Genomic DNA, 21,354 nt, shown 5'->3' with positions numbered 1-21,354 from the left:
TGCTGTGGCAAGGGGCAAAAAGGGAGGGCAGGAGCCTGTTGGAATGGGACATGGTTTAAATGCCATGTCCTGGCTCCAGCAGACTGGCAGGGAGGGGAGCCTGCTTTCAGTGGTTACTTGTTTATTCAACATCCCTCGCGTGGCGTTGAGCAGATTTTGAAAATGTGTCTGTGCTCACTGTCTAAGAAGGTGTATTCTGTGGTGGATTTGAAACATTAATGCATTTGATCTGTGTTTAGCTTGCTGTATGGGCTTCCAAGTTGCAAACCTCTCTAGTAAAACTGTAACCGTAGTAAAGTAAATGTGACATATGAGAGCAATTGATTCAGCAGAAAATCGTGGGTGTGCCATGGCATTGTTTGTTTCTTGAAGTGTGCCATGTTACCGAAAACCACTGAGCTAGAGCACCTCTCCTATTAGATCTCCTTTTTCTCTTCCACAAGGCTTAAGTGAAGAGGAGTCCAGAACACTGCACAAGTTGATATGCAGAAACACTACAGATCCCTGCCACAGCAGCCCACTCTCTTAGTTTTGGGCTGGCTTGCATTGGCCTGCTAGGTCATGAAAAAAATGATGGGCTTTCCAAGAGCAATATACAGGTGAATTGTGTGTGTGTGTGAGGATAGGAGGTGTGACTTTCATCTGAGGCATCAGGTACTGACCACTCCAATAGAGGCCAATAGTCTGATCCATTATGCTAAGTTGTTATAAATAATGGTGATCCTAGTCAAAAGAACTGGCACTTGGAGGTTATTGTCAGTCACAATTGAATGATAGCTAAACAAAATGGTGCGATGTACCACTCTGCAATGACTCATTGCACTATCAAGCCATCATACTGATGGCCTTCAGAGAGCCTTAAGGCATTCAGTGAGAACAATGTTGCTCTGTTATAAAGCACAGACTTCTCGCTGCAAATGTGACTTGAAATCTGAACCCTTCTTTCTCCACAGATGAATGTCACAGGGATCCCATATAGCCAACCTTTCAGCTGACACATGGGAAGCTATATTCAGATTCATTCTAGGAATAGTTATTATTGGCAAGGAGCTCAGAATATTCCTATTTGCTGCTGCTGCCCTTCATTCTCTGACCCTGGATAGCTACTGTAACTGGCTGTAAACATCTAAGAGCAATGCTGAGGAATCAGCTAATTGTGCAGTTTGGGGGATTAATATTTCTAGGTGGGAAACTGTGCCAGTTTCAAATACAGACGAAGAACATCACTCCACTCTTATTTTCCAGGGCATAAATCTGGAGTAATGTAATAAAAATAGCTTGTCTTACTCCAGGCTTAGTTAACAAGGATTTATGCAGATGTATCTGCTGAACTTGGCCCAAAGCATCACTTATTGTGTATTTTATATGTACTGTAACTCAGAAGGCTTTATATGCCTAGAGCACACAATAACCCTGGCTGTTTAATCTTAAACTGCCTTTGCAATGCAAGTTAGAAAGCTGTTTATAATTCTAACATAACTTATGGTTCTTTAGGATGACTAATCCATCAAACCTGAGCCTCTTTCTCCAGAATATTTTATTTTTGCAGGTGCTCCTGATACAACTGCCTAAGATGTACAAGCACGAATTAGACAAAATGCAGACACTGTAGTTGGCGTAGAAAGAAAGCAAGCCCTGCTACCGTTGCAAAAATCAACTTGGCCTTCTAAGTGGAAATTCTGTATTTGGGTGGCCTTGCTGCAATCTGTGTGGGACTGGCAGTCATTGTCGCTGAATGAAGAGCTTGACTTCGCCTGGCAGGCAGTCAAATTATCCCTTTGCAAGAGCTTGCACTTGGCAAATATACCACCAGAATTTCTTTGGCTGAGAAAGCACTATCAAAGCCTGTTATACATAATATCTTGAAAGTGGGCCTCTTAGTTTAAAACAGAGTCAGACGAGGGCGTTCATGTTTTCTTCAATTGCTGGTTTCTTTGAATTGTACTTTAGCTAGGAAACTCCCAGGCTTGAATAATTCACAGGAAAGCAAACAAAAAGGACTTAAAAGGATCAAGGAACATTTTGTAGGGGAACACATTACATTATTCTAATGCTCTCTCTTAACCAAAATGAAATGTCAGTGTGCACCCATACATATAGCATTTCTTATTTTCAACCCTGAAAAGATGGAATGGCAGCTTTCAAGATAAGGCTGAACATGAGGAAATCACCCACATATTATTTCTAATGAAGGAGAACGGTATCATGAAAAGACAATCAATGCATTGCACATCTATGCTCCTTCTGTTTCTGGGGTAGGTATACAACACAGTATATTAAACTGCCCACTAGGCTTTACTAATTAACGAGCAAATACTGGGCCCAATTCCCAGCATGAATAGCTAAGATGGAGTAGTCCCCAGGGAACAAAGGACCTTATATCAGCATACCTTCCTGATCTGCCTCTGCCACCAGTTGTTCTGCTACCACATCATGGAGATTCTACATTATGGAGCTGTGCACCAACTCCCATCATCAAGGCCCCTTCCATGCATGGCAGAACCACATAGATTCTACTGCTAAGCATCCTTCTGTGGTTGTGGAGATGGGGTTTCATTTGTCCCAGGAAGTCTTGTGGCACCTTATAGACTAACAGATATTTTGGAGCATAAGCTTTTGTGGTCAAAGACCCACTTCATCAGACGCATGAGTGTGGTGGGGGTGGTGGTTTCAGAGGGGTATTTAAAGAGTGGGGTCCCCGTAAGAGGGAGGGCCAGAGCTGACAAGGTCTATTCAGCAAGATGGAAATGGCCACATGTGAGCAAGTGAATAGTGCCCTCACCCCCAACAATATGGACCATTACTGGAGACCAGGACCAGCGTTAAGCTTCCCAAACTGCAAAACAAGGGCCATTTGTCCATGCCTTTTGGGGCACAAGAGAATACAGGAACACCCTCCCTCTCAACACTGCTGATAGTAGTCATCCTTGGCTTGTAGATTTTGAGTTCAGCGCTGATGCCTGCCATCCAAACCACCTGTATGCTAGGGAAACTACAGTTGAGGGACCCAGAAGTCACCACAAAGGTGGAGTAATTAAGCTGGTATAACGAGTTAGGGAGGCAGACAGGATATGCAATGACTCATACATTGTTAGGCTGATGTAAAGAAGCTTCCATCAACCTAAGTTTGTGGTATAGGCCAGGCTTAAGATAGCCTGGTCTCTGCCCTAGAGCATACTGTATCTATAGACTGAAAGGCCCCTAGCCTAAACGATTGTAGCAGCAAGAAATAATACGGTAAGGGAGAGTTTAAAGGAAGAGAGTATGAATGGCTTTTATTTTATATACCACTATTAAAACCTTAATTTGTGTTCTTTGCTAAACAGCAGCCAGGGAGTATTGCAGACCCTATAATAAAATCCTTATTTGCTCTAGCACCCAAGGAAAAAATAAACACTCAAGAATTCTGTGCCAGGGTCGGCTCTGAATTTCCTTATTTATGGGAGTTGTGTGTCTGTCTTACATTAAACTCAGACTTTTAAATAATGTTCAATCTGGTTATCAACACTATGGAAGTTGTGCTCCATAATCCAAGATGACATTTAAATTAAATAAAAAAAAATTCTAGACATTTAAGTGGGAGGATAAACTTCCTAACATAAGAGTACAAACCAGTGCTGCAAATGTCTGCTAGTCTATGAACAGCTGGAAATAAAACCTCAACTCCTTTCAAGCCACGTTAACTTTGAAATCTAATTGTGTAAATATCAGTGTCAGCTGTTTTAAGTATTGTTAACTATTTTACTTGTAATCATATTAACTAGAAGCTAATATGCTTACACACAAAACCCAGAATGCTTCCCCTATCTCCCACACTCACAAGGCCTCAGCTGTCCAACACTTTTCAAGCAGGTTCCCCAAACAATTTCTATACCACCATATCAATACAAAATTCTACAATGTATTAAAAAAGAAGGTGCAGAGTAACTAGATGTCAAGTTTGTATTATTTATTTTTGTATTTCAAAAAACACATACCTCCATTTTAAGCTTATCAGAATCTGCCCTATTAGCCTGAACAGTGTAGACTCCATATCCAACTGGCTCCGTGTTGGTAAAGGATTCCCCTATGCAGGACCAGGGCCTAAAACATGTCCAAAATATCCCAACTGCTTAGGTTTTTGGTGGACAGCGTAAGTTAGGTGTGGAATATGTCAAAAAACTGTTTGCAGGCTTGCCAAAAATACTAAGCGTGAATTGCAGGCTGTTCATGGCCTCAGCAGAAATTGCATCATTGGCTTTTAGTCCATTCACCAACGTAAATGGCTAGCTTTTTTTAAGCAACAGTTTAGACTATAAGAGGTAGATTCTACAACAGATTCCACAGACTGATAATTTAATTTCTGACCTTAATTTAAAACAGACATACACAATTTCTCATAAATAAGGGGATTCAGAGCCAAGGCTGGCAGATAACAGAGGGAATCTACCAAAATCCCTCATATATCAGACGGTCTACTGCTTCCAGCTCTGCATTTATCATCTCTTGGAAGATAAAGTATTTATAATTCCTTAGTTTGCTCCTAGTAAAAACACAAAATAAGTCACTCTCAAGGCAACTGTGATTATTGCACCTAAGCTCAATTGTGTGAAGTACATGAAATTTCACAAAATGTAAAAGCTACCTTAAGACATCTTGCCCGCCTAGGAATTAACCACAGAAAACAGGTGCAGTTGTCAATAAATAAATGTTACAGACAGGGGCACAATAACTAAACAGAAAAACTGAATTGAGTCCAAACAAAAATGGTCTACTGATAAGAGCTGAGCTCTTAGGTAGTAAATAAGAAAATGTGGAACATAGTTAATTATGCCATGTTTGGCTTTACAAAAATAAATTTAATTGGTGTACAAGACAATAGGATAAAATGCATCACCTGCTGTCCATCCCCCTCCCCCCCCCACCAGCTCATGTCCCAGCTTTCCAGTATCACAATTCATCTCCGTTTCCTCAATCTCAAGTCAGATAGGCTATGTCTATGCTAGAGTTATCTGCCAACAGAAGTCTGACAAAACTTCTGTCAACAGAATGCGGCCAGATCACAAAGTGGATGGAAAGAGCAATTTGCTCTGTCGACAGAGAGTGGCCAGACTGCTAAGCTGTTCTCTCCACAAATGGCCAACTGGAAGCACAGTAGACAGGGCTGCCTGGTGTCCCAAAAGCCCTGTCTGTTGATAGAAAACACCCCAGAACATCCAGACTGGCTTTCAGTGGACAGACCTCCGTCAACAGAGGCATTCTGCCTCATGAGGGAGTGGTAGAAGGCTGTCGACAAAAGTGTCACATTCTGTCGATTAACTTGACAGAATGTCTTGGGAATGTGAACGCTCTGGGTTTTGTCGACAAAATGCCAGTTTTGTTGACAAAACTTTCTAGTGTAGATGAGGCTAAGAGACTTTTTTCTTCAAGAGGAGACCAGCCGCCTTTGTTCTTGTTAAGCTGTGGCTGGTGAGTCTTTGCATCATCATGACATCCAGTCCTCACTCCCCAACCAGGGTAATATCTAATTGCCCTTTGAAAACATAAGAACACAACAACAGCCATACCGGGTCAGACCAAAGGTCCATCCATCCCAGTATCCTGTCTGCTGACACTGGGCAATACCAGATGCCCCAGATGTAGAGGACTGAACAGGTAACGAACAAACAATCTCTCTCCTGTCATCCACCTCAGTGTCTGACAAACAGAGGCTAGGGACACCATTCCTTACCCATTCTGGCCAATAGCCATTAATAGACCTAACCTCCATGAATTTATCTAGCTCTTTTTTAAACCCTGATATAGTCTTAGCCTTCACAGCCTCCTCTGGCAAGGAGTTCCACAGGTTGACAGCCTTGTGTGTAGAACTTCCTTTTATTTGTTTTAAACCTGCTGCACATTACTTTATTTTGGTGTCCCCTAGTTCTTATATTATGGGAACATGTAAATAATTTTCCTTGTTCATTTTCTCCACACCACTCAATTTGATATACCTCTATCATATCCCCCCATTAGTCTCCTCTTTTCCCTTGTTTTGTTTTTAATCACCCTTTTTTTTGCTTCTCTCTCATTCTTTGGGCTTTTCACTGAATCCTGAAATCAACTCTAATGCATTCGTCCTTCTTTGTCTTAGGAGAAAGGATCCCGTCAGATGATGTCCCTGACCAGAGCCTTGAACCATCTGTTGTAATGAACCAACCAGTCTTCCAACACATATCAACTAAATACATGTTTCACTCATTTTTTTTCTGTCCTGTTTCTCTGCTATCTTGTATCAGTCTGTTTGTTAAGCCATAAGTGAACGACCGTCACACATCAGAAGTGAATATAAAATTAACTTTTCCCTTGAAATCAACAATTAATTATGTCTTTACTCTGAAAGGAGAAAGTGATAAGGTCTTAATTTGTTTGGTATAATCACTCAACCAGAATTTCAATACAAATGCTTTTTTAAACTCCTTGTTCTCTTTTGTTTTAGCAATAAACTGTCAACCTGAAGGCATGCTTTTAGCGTCTGCCAAGTAACTAAGTAAATTCAAGGTTTCTGTAAAAAAAAAAAAGTAACTCTGAGCCTATCACCATTTAATATTGGACAGTGAAAGAGTTTACATAGACCTTTAATTGCCTAGGCCTTTAAAAATCAATCAATAGAAGAGGGGCCCCCTTGTTTTAGGGGCTATGAAATAAGAATAAATTATGGTTCCTTACAATTAGTGATCATTTTAAAAATTTATTTAAATAAAATAAATATTTGTTAAAATATATTTCAAATACATCAATATCAAAGCAATTTTTTAAATACAGGAATCCAGTAGTGTGAGCACCACCTTGTGGCCAACGAATGAAACAACTGTTGAAATTATCATACTGTATCATCCCGCTCAGATTCAGAACTTGTAGTTAGTGGATACCTTTTGGGACCAGCTATGTTTTGCAGTAACAAGATTTTACTAAGCTTCCAAACAATTTTTTTCCATGATTTTGTTTGGCTTTGGTTATTCCTTTCCATCACATACAACTCACTTATTGCAGGATTTGGTTAAAACTTGGAAGATAGAAATAGTGATAAAGACTTTTATATTCAATGGCCAAACTAAGTGGCACGAGTAGTAAATAAACCACAGAGGTGTTATGAAGTATAAATCTGTAAAGGAGCCCAAGAAGAGAAGTACCTTGGAGTGTATTCTTTCAAGGTTTTCTCTGTTTTAAGATCACCACCATTTAGTCTTGTGCACACTTGCACTCATGAAAATATTCCAGCTGGGAAAGTACTTATTGGAACAAAGTCTAAATTGGTAAAGGCTAATAGAAATATTGAGAAGTACAATGGAAACACAGCTATACTTTTCATACCCTGACAAACTGCACTGAGGCTTTCACATCCTATTTACTATTCGATGTTAGTAGGGTCAGATGAGTTTATCGAGAATGTTCAGAAAAAAATGGATCAAATGCTGCTCTCAGTTACATTATTCACCACTGGGAATGAAGCTGCATGAGAATTTACCAGGACTACATGAGTATTACTGAATGTGGCTCACCAGGTCTCACTTCACACAATCTAAACAAGAAAATCTGAAGTTATTTAGTTTAAGTAAGTTTAGCTTGGTAGCCACTCAGGGTGATTGCTTCAGACTCTAGAACTAAAAATATTTTCTTTGATGCAGCAAGCAACAGATCTGACGGCTGCAACATGCAAGTTGTATTTACTGAAGACTAAAACCCCAGCTGTGTTTGTTTCTAACCGTGACACTTTTTTATTGCCCAAACAAAAAAAAAAAAATCTTCTAACAGTCTAACAACAGTGACACTTTTTCCACATGGTAAATCATTTTGTAATGGATAGCATTAATAAAGCCAACATTTTCTTAAGCCTCCAGTGGCCAATGATTCAAATATTTCATTTTGTGCGGCACCAATGAGTCTTTGCTGGGCCAGATGCTGAAAAACAACTATTCCCTAGCTAAATTTAGCTTATACATTTCACAACCTTTCACTCAATGGACTGGAAAAAACGTTTGTTGATTTGCTTCCTAGCCTCAAGAACTTCTCAAAGTCTTAAAACATTGTACAATAATTTAAGAATTGTACGCTTTCAGGCACAAACCCATTTATATTTTGCATTATTTCATACTATCAAAGGGGGCTGATTGATAGTAGACAGTCACTGTAATGGCACCTGACAGCAAACACCTCAGGAAGTACAGAACTCTGCGAGTCTTTTTCACGTTGACATCTGCACATTTTGTTGTTCAAGCAGAGAAGAATCTGCATAGCATTCATCAGCATTTAACTAATTCCTTGCTTGCTGGTGCTGAGACTACTTCACCACACACAAACTGTTCCTAAAAAAAAAAAAAAAAAAAGGAAACAAATATTGTTATAACTAATTTCCACTACTGCCCCAAACAAGCCGTGCAAAGTAAGCTAGTTCTGTTTATTATAGGTATGGATGCAGTTGAAGCCTGAAATTAAAACTGATAACAAAAGTATGTTTAAACAGGCTTCTTACTTGGCCAACTAACAAACACCACTGCTAATACTTATTACAGACTTGCTGCAATTAAGGTTGTAACTAGCTTCTTATTACTGAAACAATTTTACTTACTCTTCGGCTGTGGCCGCACCAGTAAGTAATTTCAAAGGCGATTTTGAAATGAGGGACGATTTCGTAACGAGCAGCAGAGTGACTACACACAAATTGCTTGTTTCGAAATCAATATCAGGATAAAAAGCCAGTTATTTTGAAAGCGCTGTTCCACTCCCGTTGTGGGAGCAACACCCCATTTCGATGTCGATTTCAAGGAAAGGTGTGTAGCCACTCCCCAGCCACCATTTCAAAAATCACAAGTCCTCCACAGAGTCAGCCCCGCCCCAGAGCACAGAGACACTATGGCTGTCAGCTCCAGTTGCCTTAAAGCTGCAGGGACACAGAAATCCCATGCAAGAAGTTGAGTGTGTGCCAGCAGCCACAAGAACACGTGCTCACAGCAGCATACTCTCCAGCACCACCCCCCAGCACGGCAAAAAGGAATCCAGCTGGAGCCAAAGCCAGCAGGCAAGACCCCTGGGAACACCAGGGATCTCAAGGCATCGGGCAGCAGGGCTCCCAGGACCCTGGGCAGCCCCTGGAAAGGAGGGGATGCCCTGTGGCTGAGGTCTGGGACATGCTGGCCATCTAGGGGGGGATGAGGACGTCCTGCTGACGGAGGGTCGGAAGCAGAAGGCAGCTGCCTTAGCCCGGCTGTCTGAGACCCTGGCCCCAAGGGGCCATCCCCAGCCCAGACCCCGACCAGGTGCAGATGCTCCACAGCACCAATGACCCCAGGCCCAGAGCTGCCAGCCAGCAACATGGACAGTGACAGGAAGGGGACCCTATACATCGCTGTGCCACCGGAGGGCATGAGCCAGGCCACCTCTGCCTGGGCCACCCTGAACCCCCCCGTGGCACCTTCAGGGAGGACTGGGCGTGGGGCACCCATGGCATATGGAACCCTGGGCATGCGGGGGTGGGAGGGCAGTCCCCACTGCTGCTGGCATGGGCCCAGGCACACGGCCAGTGGTCATGGGGACAGCCATGGTCGCCATGGAGGGGCCTGTGCACACAGGGGGTCCCTGCACGGGGCCATAGACAGCCACGTGGGGCACATGCCTGAGGAGGGCAGATGAACCAGTCCTGCCAATGGCCCAGTGTGGATGGACCCCACAACAGCTGGGCCACTCCAGGACCTCCCACGGGCGGGGAGGGACAAAGACATGGCCCCTGGCCCATGGTAGTCAGCTGCATGACTGACAGTGTGCTTCCCTTTCCTGTCATGTCTTCACAGACTTGATGTCTGTGGGCCATCCCAACCCTCTTGACGTGCCAGGGAGCCCTGCAGCAGCCAGCAAGGGGGAAGGAGCGACATCCCCCAGAACTGGGAACCACGCTGGGCAGGCCTGCTGCCGCAGCCGGCCTGATGACTTAGTGGCAGCCCACACAGCTGCATGGCGGGAACACCACCACCTGCTGCAGGAATGGCTCGCAATGGAGCAGGTGGGCTGGGACCGGGTCTCAGGGTACCTCGACACCCTGACCCAGGCCATTGCCAACTGCCTGACCTAGCTGCTTGCTCCATGGATGGCCTTTCCCGCAATCCCTGCCCCTGCCCCTGCCCCGCCCCCCTGCTCCCACCCAGCATGACAGAGGCCGAGATGGAAAAGTGCGGGCAGGCAGGCGCGCCTGACCACGGGTCCATCGGCTCCCCCCACCCACCCTCATGAGTCTGAGGCCATCACACCCCCAGTGCATCCCTACCTACCTGTGCTCCCAGCCCCACAGGGGGCCCCGGACCCAAGGTGGTCACAGCTCTGGGGCTGCCATGGCTCCCATCCCCCTACCCCTAGGGATGAGTGAGGCCCCCCGCCCCCCCATAAATTGTTCACGCCCCCCCCCCCCCCGGTAATAGTTGGAGACTTGTTTAGTTTTGACCAATTAACGGTGAACTTTATTGGACAGTGTCTGTGTTGTGATCAGGTAGGGATGGTGAGGGATGTGCACATGGGCAGGGGTGCTGGTGGGGCAGAGGTGGGGGCTACACAGGGCAGGCCAGGGCCAGGTCACGGGGGCCTCCGAGCAAAGGCCTCCTGGAGGGCTTCCCACACACACCCCCCATCCTGGTGCCCCTGGTGGCATGGGACCACACGTGGCTGGTCATACCATGACACAGCCTCAGCCACCCAGTGCACCACAAAGAGCTCGTGCTTGCTCTTCACAAGGCTGTGGAGAACACAGCATACACCCATGACCGCAGACATGCTGGGGAGGCCCACCTCCAGGCACGTCAGCCAGCACCTAACGCATGCCTTCAGATGCCCGAACGCTCACTCCGCCATGTTCCTGGCTTGGTCAAACCGGGCGTTGTAGCATTCCTAGCTCTCGTTGGCGTGGCCTGTTTAGTGGCATATTAGCTAGTCCTAAAGGGGGTAGGCTGCATCGGTGACAATGCATGGGGGCATGGTCATGTCCCCCAGTGGGAGCTCCTGTGGGGGGATGTAGGTGCCCTTGGCCATTCTGTGCCTGAGTCATGAGTTCTGCCGAACACAGACATCATGGGCCCTGCCGAGCCAGCCATGCAAATGTGTAAACTGTCTTCAGGCATCCACAAGGGCCTGGAAAACAACAGAATGGTAACTCTTCCGATTTACGTATCGTCCGCAGCTGCGTGGGGCGGTGCTGTCTAATGTGCCAATACATTTGGGGAATCCAAGCTGCTGGAACCCAGCCATGGGGGCATCCACATTGCCCAGCCAGATAAGCAGGTGCAGGAGGATCTGGTTGATGGCATTGACAACCTGCACAGGGTGGAGAGCATGGGTGCCCGTCAGTGTGCAGTGGCATGCAGTGGGACCTCCACCCTGGGCCCACCATGGGTGCATGACCCTGGCTGCCTTACTTCTAGAAGGATGACCCCGATGGAGGCCTTCCCCACCCTGAACTGGTGGCCGACCGAGCAGTTGCTGTCCAGGGTGGCCAGCTTCCACATGGCGATGGCCACCATTTTCTCCAGGGAGAACACAGGCTGCATGGGGGTGTCCTGGAGGCAAATTGCTGGTGCCAGCCACTGGCACAGCTCCATGAAGGTGGCCCGGATCATCCTAAAATTGCGGAACCACCACTTGTTGTCCCAGTCCTCCAGGATGACGTTGTCTCACCATTCCCTGTTGGTGGGGTAATGCCAGAGGCCAATGCGGGCCTGGGGAAGGGGGTGCTCCAGATGTACTGTAGGGAGAGCCTGCAGGAGGCTGGCCACATGGGAGGCAGCAGGGAGCCTGAAGTGGCATGCTGTCAGGATGGCCATCAGGCTGCCCATGGTGTCCAGGACGTCCCTATCCGTGAAGTGCTGCAGGGCCACGTCAGGCTGCAGTGTCGGTGCCGAGCAAGGCTCCGCCGGTGCCGAGATGGAGGTTGTGTGCTGCAAGCAGCCCAAGTGAGCAGCATGTGCAAGGGGGAGGGTGTTTAGGAGGGGCCCCTTAAGGGGGTGGCTGGCCTACGCTCCAGGAAGTGCTTGCCACCCACTTGACCCTTCCCTTGCCGTTTCCTTCCCTGTTATTTAGAAAGGAGGCTCTGGGCTGTGTAACCACTCCCTTTCGAAAGGACGTGGGGGAGGTCTCTTTGATGTTGCGGATTGCAATGTTGATCTGCACTGTGTGTGTAGTCACTTCGTTTCAAAGTGACGAATTGGGATTACCCCTTTCAACGTCACTTGCTAGTTTGGGCACAGCCTTCACTGAAACTACCCTCATTTCCAAAGGAGATTTTTAAGGCAGGGATGGGTCCCCGAATAGTGGCTGGGCCACGAGCAGTCCTCCTTTACCTCAGTGGACTGCAGAAGCCCGTGGCCCACTCAGCACCACCCCAGATGTGCTCCTCCCCCATGTGCCTCTCTTGCACTGGAGCACCAGAGCCCTGTACTTACCTGCTCCTCCCCTTCCCACCCAGCATTTGTGGAGCGTGGTGATTTGCGCTCCATCCCCACTCTTCCAACTCTGTCCCTGAACTGGAATGTCACAGGTTACCCAGACTGTTTTAAGGTACCTACGGACTGTGGAGCTGAGGAAATTGGGGGGAAACCCCCCCCGTGAATTTTAGAAAAAAATTCACATTCCATATGTATTTTAAATGTTTGAAAAATAGTAAAACAAAATATCTCATTCCTGTACACGACATAGAAGCTTCATATTTGATTTATCTGAGATCCTGGACATGATCTAGTCAGCCTACAGGATTATTTCGGCTAAGTTAAAAACTTCCTTCGCTCTGGGTTTTTGAACATATGGATATACCATTAGATTTCAAATTATCTTTACAAACCTCAAAGCTCTGCTGATGGACTGCTCGGGCAGCAAAATGGGCAACACGTAACAGCATAAAACTCATTTACAATATGTGACTTTATCCTTTGACCCCCAGGCTTGGCCCCATTCTCACCTGGTCATAGATCACTCTTACAATCAAAGAGCAGCTGGGGCAGGTGGCCACATCTTCCCCATTCTCCAAATCCTCCTGCAACAGAGCCAGGGACACAGTGAGGTCTCTGCAGTGTGATGCACTGCTGGTGTAAGGTTACTTTCCACTCCCCCACCATTCCTCCACAGCCATTCACACATTTCACCTGCTGTTTTGATTACTTGAATTATACTGCCTTTTTCTACATTTACAGTGGATTATAAATTTCACTTCTCTAAATTATTTCCTTTTAAGAAAAGTTACTTTATTACTGTTAGTATATCATTTATCTTCATTAACATTGCATAGATGGATGCTACTGTGTTACTTATTTGTTATTTAAAATAAAAACTAAATGAAAATATTAATAGTTGCTGGTAGTTTCAGCAATCTGCTCATAGCATTTTTAGTACTGTGATATTAGTTTTTAATTCTAAATTTGCATTTTTCATATTTTCTTATTATACAATTTTATTCTTTGTGGTTGTATGACTGCAAGGCTGACTGATTTTCTGTGTTTGTCAAAACTTCAGTTTCTCTTGATCTGCCAGCAGGAACTGTCTTTGTCAACTGCTATTTAAAATCCTTCTTACAGGTAAATTTCTACTGTAATTTTTATACAAATATACAACTCCAAGACAGAATGAAAACCAAAAAATACACCCATCACTTGTTATACACCCAAAACTCATGAAGTAAAAAATACATATTTCTTGCAATTTGCCTTTTTGTTTCTAAGCTTTTGGGTGCACTAGCTTCATACACTTACTGTTACCACTCCCAAATAATCCATATACGTCTAAAATTATTGTACATACTTATATAACATTAAATAAGATTTTGGACCTCCAGTAAGGTAAGCCCTTCTCTCCCACCTTTGTAACAGAAAAATGTATTTAAAAGACATCTTAATTCATGTAAGTAATTCTCCATCCTCCAAACACCACACTGCACAATTTACTTTATTACTTCATTTCTTGCATACATGGATGTTGTCTTTTCTACTAGATTATTTACACTATGAATTGTGTATTTTAATTTTACAGCCTTTTACTTACGCTACATATTTTGTTATGATACATTTCAGTGATGTTCTGCATTTAGTGTTCTTTAATGCCAAAAATCAACATTTTTTTCTGTAATATAAAAGAATGGTCTTGTTACTCCTTTGTATTAGTTGGGTGTGGAATGATGGGAGCATAATGCCGATTTCGTCTAGTTTGCCTTTTTGTGAAACTACAGTAACTCGTCAGAATCTACCCTATATTTTTAGGGAAAGACAGAGCACGAATACATTTTAGTTACCCCACGAGAAAAAAAAACAAGTTTTCTTAGCACTGAGGACAGGGTTGCAATGCTGATGCAGGTGTTAATGAATGGGTATTATTCACAGTTGAGGACTAACACTGATTGTGTGGCTAACGTTGCTCCTAAGACATGAGAAGTATTTGCTCCTGAAAGTCAGCAGCCCACCTCCATTTGTACAAGTGTCAGAGTTAAAACTGAGGAGATAAAAATTGACCATGAAGAGGTATGAAAAACTCTCTTAAATACAAACAGAGGTTATGATCATACATTTGTGCTGAAGTACAGAAATGCAAGTTCAATGTTGTAGCCAGACATGAACCCCCCATTTCACCTTTTCTTTCTCCCTCTGTCTCTCCCAGTGGGGAGGGAGAAGAACAAGCAAGGGAGACAGGCAGCCTTTGATGTCCTGGGAACGCAGGTGTGCTGTCTCGCCCAGCCTCTCTACTATACACAAAAACCAGACAGTGAATGGGCTAGCTAATGGCCGCCCTTCTGGCTGATCTCGGTGATTGACACACCTGATCACTACCCCAGGAAGAACGGGGAATCTCCGCCCATCACCTCCAAAGGTGCCCAATTGTCCACAATTCACAGGTGCAAATTGAGCCTTGCACCTTCCCTGGGAAACCTGGGGTTCAAACACATTCCTCCCGATTGGCCACTTGAGACCAGGAAGAAGCCTACGTGACAAAAGGGGTATAAGAGGGGTTTGGCAGCCCACCTCCCCCTTTGAGTTTCAATCACCTACACCTGCTGGCCAGGTCTGGAATTAACTCCCGAGACCAAGGACGCCTGGTTCGTATCTACTTCTTCCCGAGGGATTGAGAGAAAGATTCTGGGTCACACCGGATCTAGGAGGCAGGGGTAAGAATTACACCTGTATTACACTTCTTTCCTATAGGAATTGAGGGAAAGACTCTGGTTCCACCAGGTCTAAGAGGCGGGGGTGAAAATCACATCTGCAACATGCCTTTCTTGTGTACATATTAATTGTATTAGTTTAAGCTAGCTAGTTTGTCTAAAACTTTTCTAAAAAGTTAAATTGTGTTGTTTCCCCTTTAAAAACCACGAGTACTAACTTGTACTTTAATCATTTGTCTTAGTTAAATTGTTTCTATCTTTGTATAAATAAAAAGTAACTGTTAAAGCTTCTCTAAGTGTAATTTTCCTCTTGCTGCTGTACCCGAACTAAACACAAACCAAAGAACCCAGCCTGCCCTGGCTGCTTAGCATAGCTGCTGGTGTGGCATCACCCCCTTTGCCCCACCAGACCCTTAGCCGGCACCTGGGCATCGGCTCACAAATGTGTGTAACAGTGACAACAGAGCTGCTAGGGGGAGGCTAGATAACTAACCACAACATGTTTTTGGCCTAGCAGCATGTGTTTAAAAGGCAGTCATAAGTATTTCCAGTACTGTCAACAATGCTTTAGGGTATTTTCAGTCTGTTTGGTATGTAAAGGCCGTGTTTACATGCATAGGAAGACTGGTGCTCCACAGGTCAAAAAGGGACATGTTAAATCGACCACTGAGGTGTCCCTGTTGATCCTGGTACTCTTTACAGTCATGAGAAATAGAGGTACATCTAGACAGAGTTTAATTTCACACACATGATACAGATGAGCAAAATTCAAATACCTGGGTTCAGCACTCAACCTCTGTACTCCTTGATATTGCAAGGAGTGAGAGAGGTTGACTAGAGAGTTTCTCCCGCTGACCTCTCTCTTTGAGGATGGCCAGGTAAGTCAATTGTAGATAAGTCAATTCTAGCTATGCAATCAACTTACCTGCCTAGTGTAGACAAAGCCTAAGAGAAGTCAATGGGAGACTTTCTCCAGTTAACCTCCTTCTGTGAGGTCAGTGGAGAAAGTTGACCTAAGGTATGTCAACTCCAGTTTTGCTATTCTTGTAGTTAAGAGTTGTGTATCTTAGACCAAGTCTACACTTGAGGGGAAGGTTAAATTAAAATACATAATTAATATAACCAGAGCTGTGCATATGAAATTGATGTACTTTTAATCAATCTTCCATGCCATTTCCACTGTGGGAGGTCAAGGGGAGCAAATGCGACTTCCCGTAATCCTGAAGAGGAGCAGGAGTACTAGCACTGACAGAGGTTGCTCAATGAGTTCAATTCAGCGTGTCACTACCAGATGCACTAAATCAAACTCTGGAAGACTGAGCATGGCAGCATTGATCTTCCCTGTAGCACAGGCACACCCTGAAGTCAATTTCTTTCCTAGTGTCAGTGCTTTTTCTGTTTAACAAAACCACAAAGAGAAGCCGGTACTCAGCCAGCCCCATGCTTCCCCTCAACCGCGGGGGGAACCCCAGCAGGGCTGCAGGCAGGGCTCTATACCCACCCCAGCCACCTCCCAGCCGACGGGCAGGGGGTCCCCCAGAACCTGGGCAGAGATCCTGCAGCTTGGGCTGCCAAGGTGACGTTACTCCAATATCAGCAAAAAAAAAAAAAAAAAACCTGCCTCGTGCAGACCTGCCCAGAGCGTTCTTTAGCCGCAGACCCAGTGCCCAGCCTGCGGCGGGAAGAGGCGGAGAGAGACAGACGCTAACTTCCTGCCGGGTGTCGCTACACCAGCCCGCGGGTAACGCCGCTGAACGCCCTCCCCAGTCACGAGAATACCCGGTTGTTCTGCTTGGCCGAGTGTAAGACCCATCACGTCACCCAGCCACCCAGGGGAGCAGGGCTGCCGCGGCGCAGTTGGGGACGTTTCCCCGGCAGCGCGGTGGCTGCGCATACCATCGGGAGAGAGGCCGGCCCGTGTGCACCGCGCTCGCGCTCCGTACCCGGGTGATGAGGAAGCGGTCCCCGCACGGACACGGGTAGCTGTAGGTCTCAGTCTCCTCATCGTACTCGAAGTCCTCGATCTCTACCTCATCGTGAAACACGGACATCCTTTCCCTTACGCCGCCGGCTCCTAACGGCGCATGCGCTCCCTCTTCCCCTTACCCAGGATACTTCCGGCCCGGCTCGTGTGCGCGCGCCAATAGTCTGTCGCGCTGGGAGGCCGACCGCGCACTGCGCGTGCGCCCGAATCCGTTTCCGGCGGACTCTCGCACGCGCGCCGTTCACGCTGGAGGAGGGGGAGACGTTTCTATGATGGGCTCTGCCAAATGCGTCACAGTCCGCGAGCAGCCAATGGGGGCAAAGTACTGCTTGCCTCAGACCCAGTGAGTGAGGAAATAGGGCGGACGGTTACTTAGCAGCGCAGTTCTGCCGGTGGTTACAGTTGTTTTTCCCAGTCCCTGCCATGGAGATGGGCTCGTGACAGAACAGGCGCTAGTGCGCTTGCGCCTCAAGCTGCGCTGCGTAGGTACCTGGGCAGGCGGCGACGGAAGGCTGTCAGCAAACGCGTGGTCTTTATCACGTGATTATGGCCCTGGCTTCGCGCTAGCCGGGCGCCCTGTCACATGATGCGGATGCGGCGCCGGTAGGCCGGCGAGGGAGCCGGGTGAGGTGCGGGTGGGACGGGAACTTGAGCGTGTTGCGCCTGTGTGTTGGCGCAACAGGCATGTAGCGGGCGCATGGAGAGGCAAGTTCCGCCCCCCCTTGTCTCCGTTCGGGGGCGGCGGCGGCGGCCTGGCTGGGTCCCTCTTCGCCTTCCCCGGCGGAGCAGCGGGGCTGGGCCCTGCCTGAGCATGGGAGAAGAGCGGCTGTGCCACATTCAGCGCCCCGAGCAGGTCGAGGGCCTGGCCCGGCACTTCCACACCGCCTCCCCTCCGCAGAACCCGGGCGCGTACCCGGCGCCGTACGGCGTTTCCGGGCCCGGGAGTCCGCCGGCGCGGGGAGGTGGGAAGGGGTGCGCGCCCGGGGTGGTGGCAGAGATCGTTGTATTTGACCTTGGGTTTGGGCTGATCTCTAACACCAGCATTTTCGGACCAGAAGTGATGTTCATAGGTGGACGTGAGTATCTGGAAACAAATATTTCCAGGTAGTGCTACAATCTAATCCAGAGGTGGTGATCCCATGCAATTTGTTGCACAGATTTACCTGAAACCTGTTGTCGCGTTAATAGTGGCAGCATCCGTTTTTACCGGCCATTCAAAATAAAGTGTGCAACTGTGAAACTTCTGTCGAAGTAAGAATATATATTTGAGGCCCTCTTGTTAGTTTTTTTCTTTGCATCCGAGTGTTTCTTGTAGTTACAGTAGAACCTCAATTATGAACATCTTGTCAATAGAGGTTTTATATATATCTGAAGGGTTCAAAATTTTCTTTTTAAAGTTTACATCTGAACACTGACTTAATAGTGTGTGGCAACTCTACAAAAGAAAAATGCTGCTTTTATCTTAATTTAAATTAAACACCTTTTCATCTTTTTTTTTGTAGTTTACATTTAACAGTATTATACTGTGCTTGTTTTGTCTCTGTTGTTGGTTTTTTGCCTTCTTGTGGTTCATTAGTCGATTAAAACATTAATGGATTGAAATTTATGGTAGTACACTGCAAACATGTTTTATTGTTGTTTTCTAAAATGGCTTTTTATTTTGGAGAAACATAGGTACCATTTGGAAAGATCATCCTTACCACAGTCAAATAGAATTTTACTCCCAAGTACAGGCTAGGAGCAGAGTATCTCCACAGTGTTACCTGTAAACTGAGTACTTGGCCTGCCACACAGGTGATGTTTAAATGCCATCTAGCTGATCAGCACAGCACCCACAGCCAGCAACATGTTTCTTCTGGGGGCGCACATCCACACATGCTTCAGTGCACATAACAGAATTTATTCCCCATATGGATGGAAAAAATTAGTGGGAGTGCTGCTCCTGAGTTATTTGAGTTCTTGGAGAGAGAGCGGAAAACCTGGCTCTACTGTAGTATTGTCTTGTGTGGAAGGAGAAGAACAAGGAATGGAGGAGGAAAGGGAAGAATAGAGTGTCTGGAACTGCTGCTGTTCTTGGAGGGAAGGCAGAGAAGAAATGGGAATAAATAATGGAGCACGTCACATGAAGAGGTGTGCTTGTGCATGTATAGGAGGGCAAAAAGTCTGAGTGGTATTAAGTCTCTAAGGTGCCACAGGAGGGGAGGACTGCTTGTTATGCAGGAGGGCAGTAGCACCCCAGATAATGTCTGTTTATATAGCGCTTAGTATCAGTGAGTTTCGTAATCTTTTTGTAAAAGAGGCTCTGCAGAGAGAGAGGGCCTAGCTTTTATTAATAGGTGAGTTTGTCACTAATGGGAACAGAAAATATCCAAAAGTCATTTTTAGGGCAAAGTGGGAGATAGTACAGAATTCATACATTTAGAGAGAGCGGCTCAGAATTCTTTTATATGAAAGCTTGGAATTTCTTAATTTAAAGTGCAGTGTGTTCGAATTGATTTTGTTGGCAGTCAAAAGTGATGACATGGCAAGGTAAATTGTACTGGGGTAGCTTTGAGGGAGCATGGAACAGATTTATTTCACTAACTGGTAGGCTTAGCCCTGGTCTGCACTACTAGCTTATATCCATATAACTGCAGTAAACTCTTTCATATCCAACATTTTAGGATCTGGAACTCTCAAATAACTGGCATTTTAACCATAAGTCAATTTGAGTTATGTTTTCCATAAGTACAGTGTAGTGAAATTAAATACATATAAAGACACTATAATTTTACAGTGTGCAATACTACTGCTGGTAAATAAAGTACTCTGCATCCATTTTTGTTAATATCCGATCTTGATTTTCTTTAGTGTTACGCAGTACCTCTCTGTTTTTCAGAACACTTGAATATCCACCAACCTCCCAGTCCCAAGGCTGCCAGATATGAAAGTTTACTGTATGTTGCTGAAAGGGGTGAAAAATCCTTATCCTGTGCCATGTTGGTATACTGACCTAACAGTGGGTTTAGATAGCACTATGTTGGTAGGAGAACTGCTTTTAGTTTTCAAGTAGTAGCTATGCTAATCGGGGGAGCTTCACTGTCAGTAGAGATAGCATAAACATGACTTTAGGGCTTGTCTACCTTACGGCACTGCTGAAGTATCTTCAAAAAGTGCTATCAGGAGTGTGAAATAAATTTTGCCAGCATAAGTGGTAGCATGCATAGTTTTCTCATTTGAAGTGATTTATTTTATTGACAGAAGAGCTTTCTCCCTTCAACATAGAGCAGCAGCTGCACAAGGGGTCTTACCAGGTGATGTAGCTGCATCAGTACAGCTGTACTGCTATAAACTTGCCAGTGTACACTTGGCCTTAGTCTTTAGATGGCTATTGTGTGTTAAGGGAAACTTTCCAGCTCTGACTTTGAGTACTGGAGCTATTACAATAAAACTCAGTCTTTTTCTTTGTGTCTAGTACAATGACTTTTATTATTGATCTCAGATTGTGGCCTTGTCCTCCCTCATTTTTAAAGAGAAAACACTCCCTTTCTGAAAGAAATTACCTTGACAAATAAAGGAGAAAAAGTAGGTTAGCTTCAACTTTATCAAATTGCCGAGGGGAAGCAAACACATTCAAAACAACGGTTTAAAAAAAAAACAAAAAAAAAAAACTGAATCCCTAAAAGTAAGTTGTACTGGGATTTTACTGGTGGGCTTTTTACCAGCAGATGTCACTATGGTTAGTAGAACTGGTTTTTGCGGATGAGAAAGATTAAACAAGAAGTGTCGCTGAAAAGAATAGTGATAATGGTTGTAAAGTTTTGTAATGTTTTTGATACAGGTGACTTTTTTTTGGAAAAGTACTTTATTATTGTAGTGCTATCACATGATGTTAATTATCTGCCGGGAGCAGAGTTTGAAGTTAAGGAAAAAAAGCTACCTGCTCTTGTTATAAGTATTTTTTAAAAATAACCATCTAATCCAGTCTTTTCCTATGCATTTTAAATCGTGTCCCACAACCAGCCGCAACACTGTGTGACAAAGCCTTCATAGAATTAGGAAGAAATCCCTTGAACTGTAAAATATACAGTAAACTTCATATCCAGTTGCTAGAGATTCAGATATTCTGGATAATAGAGAGTTATAGCTAGCAATGCATAACACTAAAGATAAACAGCAGACAGTAAGACACAAACAAATGTATGCAGAGTACTTAATTTACCAGCAACACTAGTAGCATGCACTATAATCTTAC

General features: G+C 45.2%; 3 protein-coding genes across 14 annotated transcripts in view; 2 read left to right on the top strand and 1 right to left on the bottom strand.

The window, feature by feature from the left end:
- Nucleotides 1-6,498, top strand: part of GALNT15 (polypeptide N-acetylgalactosaminyltransferase 15) — a 55,186-nt gene extending 48,688 nt beyond the window's left edge. The window contains exons 11-12 of one of the 5 annotated variants that reach the window (XM_074984518.1): nt 2,127-2,255; nt 6,113-6,498. In XM_074984518.1, the coding sequence (XP_074840619.1) occupies nt 2,127-2,150 (24 nt within the window). In that variant the 3' untranslated portion in view covers nt 2,151-2,255; nt 6,113-6,498. The other 4 variants (XM_074984521.1, XM_074984517.1, XM_074984520.1 and 1 more) reach the window with 4 other exon arrangements.
- Nucleotides 6,499-6,689: 191 nt separating this feature from the next.
- DPH3 (diphthamide biosynthesis 3) lies at nt 6,690-17,219 on the bottom strand. The gene is made up of 3 exons (XM_074984523.1): nt 17,080-17,219; nt 12,950-13,024; nt 6,690-8,324 (listed from the first exon to the last, which is right to left on the bottom strand). Exons 1-3 carry the CDS (start codon nt 17,185-17,187, stop codon nt 8,262-8,264), a joined length of 246 nt encoding a protein of 81 aa, XP_074840624.1. The 5' UTR covers nt 17,188-17,219; the 3' UTR covers nt 6,690-8,261.
- Nucleotides 17,220-17,344: 125 nt separating this feature from the next.
- Nucleotides 17,345-21,354, top strand: part of OXNAD1 (oxidoreductase NAD binding domain containing 1) — a 52,112-nt gene continuing 48,102 nt past the window's right edge. For 2 of the 8 annotated variants that reach the window (XM_074984511.1, XM_074984505.1), the window contains exon 1: nt 17,716-17,749. Coding sequence is in view for 1 of the 8 variants with exons in the window: in XM_074984510.1 (XP_074840611.1) it covers nt 17,407-17,463 (57 nt within the window). In the remaining 7 variants the exon portion in view is untranslated. Of the gene's footprint in view, nt 17,464-17,715; nt 17,750-17,780; nt 17,826-17,857; nt 18,197-21,354 lie in introns of those variants that run through there. The other 6 variants (XM_074984512.1, XM_074984506.1, XM_074984510.1 and 3 more) reach the window with 5 other exon arrangements.

The sequence above is a fragment of the Carettochelys insculpta genome, chromosome 2 (genome assembly GCF_033958435.1).
Source record: "Carettochelys insculpta isolate YL-2023 chromosome 2, ASM3395843v1, whole genome shotgun sequence".
Lineage (NCBI taxonomy): Eukaryota > Metazoa > Chordata > Testudines > Carettochelyidae > Carettochelys > Carettochelys insculpta.
Note: the sequence above shows the minus strand (reverse complement) of the source record. Positions and strands in the feature narration are given on the sequence as shown.

Excerpts from the sequence above, each read along its gene's own strand:
- DPH3 (XM_074984523.1), bottom strand. The coding sequence starts at position 17,187 with ATGTCCGTGTTTCACGATGAGGTAGAGATCGAGGACTTCGAGTACGAT. Across the intron at positions 13,025-17,079 it reads ACCGCTTCCTCATCACCCGG|GAGGATTTGGAGAATGGGGA; the intron begins GTACGGAGCGCG and ends GCTCTGTTGCAG. Across the intron at positions 8,325-12,949 it reads TAAGAGTGATCTATGACCAG|GAACAGTTTGTGTGTGGTGA; the intron begins GTGAGAATGGGG and ends TTTTTTTTTTAG.